A 9,329-nucleotide genomic window follows, 5' to 3' on the forward strand; every position below is an offset into this window, starting at 1 on the left:
TCTTGGATAGGCCGAGTGAATATAATAAAGATGACAATACTCCCCAAACTAATCTATTTACTTAGTGTTATACCAATCAGACTCCCAAGAAACTATTTTAATGACCTAGAAAAAATAACAAAATTCATATGGAAGAATAAAAGGTCGAGAATTGCAAGGGAAGTAATGAAAAAAAAAAAAGATAGAGGAAGGTGGTCTAAGTGTACCTGATCTAAAGCTATATTATATAGCAGCAGTCACCAAAACCATTTGGTACTGGCTAAGAAATATACCGGTAGATCAGTGGAACAGATTAGATACAAAGGACAAAAAAGGGTACATCTATAGCAATCTAATCTTTGACAAACCCAAAGATACCAACATTAGGGACAAAAATTCATTATTCGGAAAAAACTGTTGGGAAAACTGGAAATTAGTATGGCAGAAGTTAGATATGGATCCACACTTAACACCATATACCAAGATAAGATCAAAATGGGTTCATGATTTAGGCATAAAGAATGAGATCATAAATAGATTAGAGGAACATAGAATAGTCTACCTCTCAGACCTGTGGAGGAGGAAGGAATTTATGACCAGAGGAGAACTAGAGATCATTATTGATCACAAAATAGAAGATTTTGATGACATCAAACTAAAAAGTTTCTGTACAAACAATACTAATGCAAACAAGATTAGAAGGGAAGTAACAAATTGGGAAAATATTTTTACAGTTAAAGGTTCTGATAAAGGTCTCATTTCCAAAATATATAGAGAACTGACCCTAATTTATAGAAAACCAAACCATTCTCCAATTGATAAATGGTCAAGGGATAGGAACAGACAATTCTCAGATGATGGAATTGAAACTATTTCCACTCATATGAAAGAGTTCCAAATCACTACTGATCAGAGAAATGCAAATTAAGACAACTCTGAGATACCACTATACACCTGTCAGATTGGCTAAGATGACAGGAACAAATAATGATGAATGTTGGAGGGAATGTGGGAAAACTGGGACACTGATACATTATTGTTTCAGTTCTGAAAGAATCCAACCATTCTGGAGAGCAATTTGGAATTATGCTCAAAAAGTTGTCAAACTGTGCATACCCTTTGACCCAGCATTGCTGTTATTGGGATTATATCCCAAAGAAATACTAAAGAGCGGAAAGAGACATATATGTGCCAAAATGTTTGTGGCAGCTCTTTTTGTTGTAGCTAGAAACTGGAAGTTGAATGGCTGTCCATCAATTGGAGATTGGTTGGATAAATTATGGTATATGAAGGTTATGGAATATTATTGCTCTGTAAGAAATGACCAGCAGGAGGAATACAGAGAGGCTTGGAGAAACTTACATCAACTGATGCTGAGTGAAAAGAACAGAACCAGAAGATCGCTGTACACTTCAATGCTGTATGAGGATGTATTCTGATGGAAGTGGATATCTTCAACATAAAGAAGATCCAACTCACTTCCAGTTGATCAATGATGGACAGAAATAACTATACCCAGAGAAGGAACACTGGGAAGCGAATGTGAATTGTTAGCACTACTGTCTATCTACCCAGGTTACTTATACCTTCAGAAGCTAATACTTAATGTGCAACAAGAAAATGGTATTTACACACATATATTGTATCTAGGTTATATTGTAACACATGTAAAATGTATGGGATTACCTGCCATCGGGGGGAGGGAGTGGTGGGAGGGAGGGGATAATTTGGAAAAATGAATTAAAAAAAAAAAAAAAAAAGAACATATCTGCTGCTGTCCTTTCTATTTAAAATTTTAAAATCAGCTAAAACCACATTTAAACCATTTAAACACTGACTTACCTCTTTGATGTAAGTATAGGCATGCCCAGCTTAGCATCTGTAATAACACGGTAAGTTAATAATCATATGTAATAATTAAAACATATAATCTAAAAAGGATAAGAAAGATAAGCTTCATTGATTTCGAGCTTCTATTTGACTGATCACACAACCTGAAATATCCATGAAGTCCACTTGGTGAATTCCCTTCCCTTATATGTTTTCCCATTCCCAGCTGCTTCTGTTGGATTTTTACCCATCTTTCTTCCCAAAAGACCTCAACATTTTGTTTTCCATTTTTCTAATAACCTTTTATTATGTTTTAAATTATATTTATCTATATGATTGCTTCCAATGTGGTAAGTCCATGAGGGTAGCCACTTGAAATCATGATACTTTGTCACTTTAGATCTCTTCCTATTTCTGCTTACAATTAGCACTTAATGTCAGCTGAATTAAAATGAATTACAGGAAGCTAAGTGACCTGCTGGAGATTTCATAATTGGCTAGGCCTAAGCTTGAGTCCAGGAGAGACAGTGTGGCCCAGAGGGACAAGAGGACTGAATTTAGAGTCAGAAGACCTAGGCCCATATCTCAGTCCTAGTCAACACTTTTTCCCTTGAGCAGACCACTTAACCTTTGTAGGCCTCAGTCTTTTCATCTTTAACGGAAGTTGAACTAGACATGCTGAAGGTCTCTTTTAGTTCTAAATCCTATCGCTCTTTCTGTCTTCCTGATTTCTAATTCAATGTGTTTTGTTTTCCTATACCATGCCTTATCAACATTAATACCATCTAACTTCAAGTTTATAATATTTACACACATTAAAGCACTAGAAAGTAATCTGATATGCAATAAGAAAGAGTAAAAAGCCTTGAAGTCCAGAGATCTAAGTAATCTTCTCAGGTTTCTCACCAGCCAACTGTGTGACTTTGGTTAAGGCACTTAGTGGGTATGATATTTAACTTCTCTCAATTCCATTTTCCCACTAGCAGAATAAGGGCTTGGAACAGATCAAGAGACAAGGCCAAATGGCCCACAACTTGTGCTTATATGACCTTGGAACAATGAAAGGTTGTTACATTTTAAACTACAATAAAACTTTATTTAAAAATGTAAAAACCTTCCTTGGCTCACATGCCATACAAAAACAGGCTGTGGCCTGTGGTTTGCTGGTCCTTGGACTAGAAGATCTCTAAGGTCCCTTCTAGCCCATAGATTCATCATCCAAATGAAGAATATCACCTTCACTCCCACAACTTTGTTGCACTAGGAAGCCAGAACATCTATCGTTTACCATGAAAATATTTAGTGTTGTTCATTAGCTCACACAACAACCTTGATTTTTTTTTTTCTTAGCATAAACTGATTCTAATGTAATTTTCCCAAAGTTTAAAAATGCGGGAACTCCATAGGTCAGAGAAGTATTTACAATTATTGTGAAGTCACCACAATATAATCTTTAGTTTTTCAAAGGTATTCCTATGCATTTTCTTCTATGAAACAGACACTCTATGTTGGCTTCCACATCACTTTCCAGATAGTCACTTCCACTCTATCAGAACCTTGGGACTACCTATCTTGAGTCCACCTGCTCTGATGGGGAGTCTTTGCCTGATCATGCCAGGTCTCCATCTTGCCTCCAAGCCACTTCCTGCCTATTTCCTTACTATGGCTTTTAAGGGTCCCCTTCATTTTCCTTTCCTCCAGATCTTTTTAGGAGTTGTATTCCTCCCCCTTAGAATGTAACCTTCTTGAAGGTAAGGACTATCTTGTTTGTTTGTATCTATATCCCCAAAATTTAGCAGTGTCTGGCACACAGTTAATAATTACTCTATGTCTATCTATTTTGTATTTTAAAGAAAAAGGAAATCAGAGAGTAAACAATAACATATAATATAAATGCTTGTTTTTAATGAATTTCTGTTTCTTATCTTTCCTTATATGTTCATCTTATGTAGAAATTACCACAAGAAAGGACAATAAGGATATTATCCAACTCATTTTAAAAGCATCACAAGCAGATAATCAATTACCTATTTATTTTATGCCAATTATGTGCATATGCACTATGATTAAAATTGTAAAGCATATTTTTGATAATTACAATAGTCCTTTGACTACAAATACCTACTTCCTTTAGCAAAACTGTCCTATGGTCAACCTTCTCTGGCTAATAAAACTGCAATTAACATCTTATGAACATGTTCCTAAGTAAAGAAGTCAAAAGAACCCAGTAATAAACAGCTCACCTTTCCATTTGGCAACCAGTGTAGGATCTGAAATAGTAAAGTCTGGTCGACTTCTTGATAGAATGCCTTTTCCAAAATAACCCTTCCAGGAAAATAAATATTAATTCATAACTAATGATTTCTTATTTAGTCAAATTAGGACAAATGACAAACTTTCACAATATAGTTTCTTACTTCTGCTTTAGTCATTTAACATTACTTAATACTTCACTACATACTATATTTACCTATTTTTTCAACAGTTCTGCTGAAATACAAGTAAACATAGGCAACAACAAAGGAACAATCAAGATTTTACCATTAGGCAATCTACTTTGTATGAACTACAAGAACAGACTTTATTTAAAAGCAGGGAACATTTGTACAGTTATAAGCATTCTGTAACCTTATATACCTTGGAAATAGGTTGCCAACTTTGTTTATATACCGACCCTTCTTATCTCAAAAGACCACATAGGTTAGGTATGTTTTGAATTTCTAGCAAACCACATAGATGATAAGTCACTATTTGGGTAAAAACCATATATGTGAAAATTTGAGTCTAAACTTTGGAATGATAAGCTACTGCTTTGGTTAAAGGCTGTAATAGTTAGGTTTCAAAAGAGATAAACATCTACTAGTATCATTATGGTAATTTATTTCTCATGAGTAAGGAAAGAGTGTTCCCTAGAAGATAGTTGATTATAGTATTAATGAGGACAAGGATCAGTTCAATTTCCATACAAACTAGTTAGCTTTTCTGTTAAAAGCTTAATTTTACATAACCATATCATTTCTTTCTAGAGACAGGTAGATGATTGGTCACTCACAGTCACAATGGAAGAAAAGATTGATTATATATAATGGGACTCTAGTCCATCACCACTATTAGGAAAACATCCAAAAATAATAATATATGCTTCCTAAAGCAAGAATTCCCTACCAAGTACTGCTTTAAGTCTTTATAAAATAGATCTCCAAATTGGTTATTGCTGCCATATGCCTAGATTATAATACACACTTTAAAGAAACTAAAACATTTAACACTTACCTTTCCATATAACTGTTTAATAGCCTCTACATTCCTTACAATTACATTATTGTTGATAATTTCAGCACGGTATATTTTGAAATCTTTTTGAAGTGTAACCTCCTGATAGAAAGGGATGGGGAATGGTGATTCATAACTCTCATAAACTCTTCTTTTCCTTTTGGGGGCATGGAAGACTGCTTCTGCCATCTTCTAAGGCTCCTTAACCAGTGGATAACTAGAAGCAAAGAACAATCAATGTTATTTATTGATCAGCATTAGTGCACAAAGTGATGGAATGATCTAATAATGCATTGAACACAATGATGGCACTTAGATAATTTTGTCACTCTTGTCATTACCTTCTATCCTGCAGAAATGTATATATAGTATGGATAAGTATTGAAACCTGGAGAGAAAATATAAAAATAAATCACATATATGCAGTGCCTCAACAACAGCCCTCTGAAGGGAGTTGTACAGCTATCCCTCTTTTTACTGATTAGGAAATTGAGGCTAACAGGTTTTAAGTGATCTGCCCACCCATAGACACATAGGTGACAAATGAGATCTGACCCAAATTCATTCTCTGACTTCTAAGTCCCCTATGATGACTTTTTTCCTACATGCTATTCTGAAGCTAGAGTTGAAGATTTAATATACTAACCTTCTGGTGGCTATGAAAGAAATATAGGCTTTGAAGAATAACAAATTCTCACACTGTCCTGGTCAAAAAAACAGTCTCAACATGCCCCCTGATTTTGATATCTTTGCCAGGAGGGGAATAACATGTTTCATTAGGTCTTTGATAATCTGATGGGTATGAGATGGAACACAGTGCTTCAGTTTGAATTTCTTCCAATTTTTGTGATCAGGAATTTTTTTCACATGGCTGTTAATAGCTTTATTTCTGTGACAACTACCAATTCAGATCCTCTGAACATTTGCTATTGAGAGAATGCTTCAGCTGTATAAATTTCAATCAGTTTGTTTCTATCTTGGGTAGTGGACCTTTATCAGAAAAACTTATTGCAAAGTTTCCCTTTTCCCCTAAGTTAACTGTTTCCTTTCTAATTTTAACCATTTAGGGAATTTAAAAATTTATTCTCCTCATGTATATTTTGGTTAATATTAATCTCAAAAAGTGAAAACTTTCCCCACAGGATATGAAAATGTACTTAAGAATTCCTTAGATAAGAAGAAACAAGACAAATCTCAACTGGTCCTAACTAAGGCAACATGTAAATTCTACTGTTTAATCAGTTTAATTGTGAACTCCAAAAGTAGTTTAATCTGTAACCTGATCTGGTTTACCTATTGTTTGACAAAGTTTGTTTCTTTATAGGATATATGAAATTAAAACTAAATTGTTCTTTTATAACACTAAAGTTAATATGTGATTATGGATCTATCTTCTCTATAATCTTTATGGCCTAAGAGGAATGTATAATATTGCAATGTGTATAATTCTGTCACCTTGATGTAATTTTTCCTGATAAGCAGCTTTGTCAGAATTCTGTGTCTGAGTCACTGCACTTCACAAACATACTAAGTGGTTTGCCATTTTCTTCTCTAATTCACTTGACAAATAGGGAAAATGAGGCAAATAGGATTAAGGAAGATCAGTCTTCTTGAGTCCAGATCTGTACTCTATCCACCTAACCATCTACTAGCTCATATTTTTTTCACTGTGGTAAATATATATATTATTTCTCCCATAACAACGACATTGATTTTGTTCAAATGTCAACAATTTTATATAATTTTATCTTTTGTCTCTTTATCCCTTGTCCAAAACATCTTTGTCCAGAATCTGATTCCAGCTTTCAGAGTAGCAAACTAAATTCTACTATTTTTAGCTTAGGAACAGAAAAAAAAATGGTGATTACTGAATTTCTGAATACTTGTTGGGGAAGGAGCAGCTCTTTGAGAGGAGTCTGGACTTTTTTACTTTTGTATTCGAGTCATTTCCTATAGTAATATTTTAAGTATTGAACTTTCAATGCCTGGAGGAAAGGATGGCAGGCAAAAAGGCTTGACCCCACCGGCTTCCTGAGTGGCTAGTATTCTTTCTATTCCACTGAAGGACCATTCGAAGCTGTTAAATTACTGACTCAAATTATCTATTGCTTGAAGTCTGCCTATTTAAGGCATCCTAGTGGGGCTCAGATGGAGCTAATGGAGCAACAATATTATTTTGTATTCAGCTTTAAGGCTCACAGATAAATGTGTTGTTTCATCTGTGTAAAAACCCAAAAGTCTATCATACTTTCGATCTTGTCCGACATTAAAATTACATTACTTCTAAGCTCTAAGTTCATTTACACCAGATGTATCAAATAGAAGCAGTCCTCATGACTTCCCATATTGACTAAAAAACCCTACAAATTAACATCTATGTTTTATTGTATTTTTATGCTAAACATTTTCCATATGTGGAGGGCCTGAGTTCAGTTAACATACCCATTCTATAAGACTCAGTTCAAATACTTTCTCCTCCAGGAAGCTTTTCCTAGTCTTTTTAACTGGAAGTAAAGTATTCCTCAAATCATCTTTGAATATTTTGTATCCTCCTCATGCACTTAAAGACATTCTATGTATTAGATGCACGTGTGCATGTGTCTTATCCTTATGGCTATGTGTAGCAAGGAAAGGCTGGAAGTGGAGGCCAGGCAGATTCCAATCCCCACCTGTCAGTCAGTAACTGTGTGACTATAGGGAAATTACCTAATCTTTCAGCCTCGGGTTCCTCATTCATAAAATGCACTTGTCCTGAGCCTTTAGCACTTATATCACAGGGCTCTTGTGAAGTTTGAAAATACAAATATTGGGGGCAGCTAGGGGGCGCAGTGGATAGAGCACCAGGCCTGAATTCAGGAGGACCCGAGTTCAAATCTGGTCTCAGACGCTTAACACTTCCTAGCGGTGTGACCCTGGGCAAGTCACTTAACCCCAGCCTCAGGGAAAAAATAAGAAAGAAAATATAAATATTGTTATTTTCTCACAGTAAGCTACATGGAGTAGCAACTTTAGATAATTCGTTCTTGTAATTCCCCCAATGCCTAGCACAAATTTCGTACAAAGCAGGAGTCTATTATGTACTTGCCAAGTGAAAAACGACAAGTGTCTGCTGCTGTACCAACTTTTCACTCCCCCTCACACCCATGCTTCTTCACTGTATGTCTGTGGAGCACAGTCCATGAGAGTTGTTATTCTGCTTCAGGAGATTGCTGAGAGGCAGCCGGGCACACAGTAGGCTTGCTGCTAGATGAACTTTTCTGATACCAGGAGATGGGCAGGCATGGGTGGAGATAACCGGGTGTGAGCCGCTGGGGGCTCTGGAGAACTGAAGGCAGCATCCCCGGCTGGGAGCACAGAGGGGCCATGCTCCCACAGGGGGCACCTCTTCTAAAGCACCAGGGCCGGGCACACAGTAGGGGCTTCAGAAGTGCCCGCTTACACCCTCGCACCTCGCTGACCTCCGCGCGTAGGGCTTGGCCGCCCACCCAGGGAAAAGGAAGCACCTGGAGGGGAGGGCCGGAGAGAAAGATTCGAGGGCTCAGAAGTCACGTGCTCCAACGAGAAGCCGCGTTTCCTCTTTTATAAAAAGGTAACGGTACCTCCACCTCACAGGGAAGTTGGGAGGACCACGAGGCACGGTACACAAAGCGCTCTGCCCACCTACGAGCTACTATTATCCCCACTTCTGGAGCCTAATCAATTTGGGATCGGACAGAACTTCCGGGACAGATCCCCGGTCCCGGCTACGTCTCCAAGCCCGCCGGGACTTCTCTCGGAGGTTCCGGCTCAAGGGCTAAGGAGACTGCTCTCTAACCCACGAGGTATCAGAACCCTCACAGTAGCCTCCTTACCCAAAGACGTCAAGCACTCCCGCGTCACCACGGCAACAGGAGACAGCAGCAGCCGTCAAACACGTTCTGCCGTCAAGCGCAGAGCCAGCGGGAGCTCACGTGACCACTCCTGATGTTTGCGACACTAAAGTTGCCTCAGCCGAGCCCTCGGAAGATCCTTTGTTACGCACGCGTAGAGTTTCATTCTAAGCCCCGCCCACTCACTGCTGTCGGAGACCTAGTGTGCTCAGAAACACACACACAGACACGCTACCTGTTCAGGAGCATCTTCTCAGCTGCGGCTTTAGCTAATCAACCAATCAATAAACACTTATTAAGTGCGACACAAAAGGCAAAAGACTCTCCCTGTCCTCCAGGAGCTATAACCCCAGTTATATGCAAACAAGCGATACACAG

The 9,329-nt window shown here is 37.6% G+C and overlaps 1 protein-coding gene across 3 annotated transcripts in view; it reads right to left on the minus strand.

Moving 5' to 3' along the window:
* TSEN2 (tRNA splicing endonuclease subunit 2) overlaps positions 1-9,329 on the minus strand; it is a 36,909-nt gene that overhangs the window by 27,043 nt on the left and 537 nt on the right. For 2 of the 3 annotated variants that reach the window (XM_074283880.1, XM_074283878.1), the window contains exons 1-4: positions 8,934-9,329; positions 5,083-5,299; positions 4,053-4,134; positions 1,822-1,858 (exon numbers count right to left, since the gene is read on the minus strand). The exon at positions 8,934-9,329 is cut by the window's right edge. In XM_074283880.1, coding sequence (XP_074139981.1) covers positions 1,822-1,858; positions 4,053-4,134; positions 5,083-5,271 — 308 coding nt within the window. In that variant the 5' untranslated portion in view covers positions 5,272-5,299; positions 8,934-9,329. Of the gene's footprint in view, positions 1-1,821; positions 1,859-4,052; positions 4,135-5,082; positions 5,300-5,423; positions 5,471-8,933 lie in introns of all 3 variants that reach the window. The other variant, XM_074283879.1, reaches the window with a different exon arrangement.

Source organism: Sminthopsis crassicaudata, chromosome 1 (assembly GCF_048593235.1).
Source record: "Sminthopsis crassicaudata isolate SCR6 chromosome 1, ASM4859323v1, whole genome shotgun sequence".
In the NCBI taxonomy this organism is placed as follows: domain Eukaryota; kingdom Metazoa; phylum Chordata; class Mammalia; order Dasyuromorphia; family Dasyuridae; genus Sminthopsis; species Sminthopsis crassicaudata.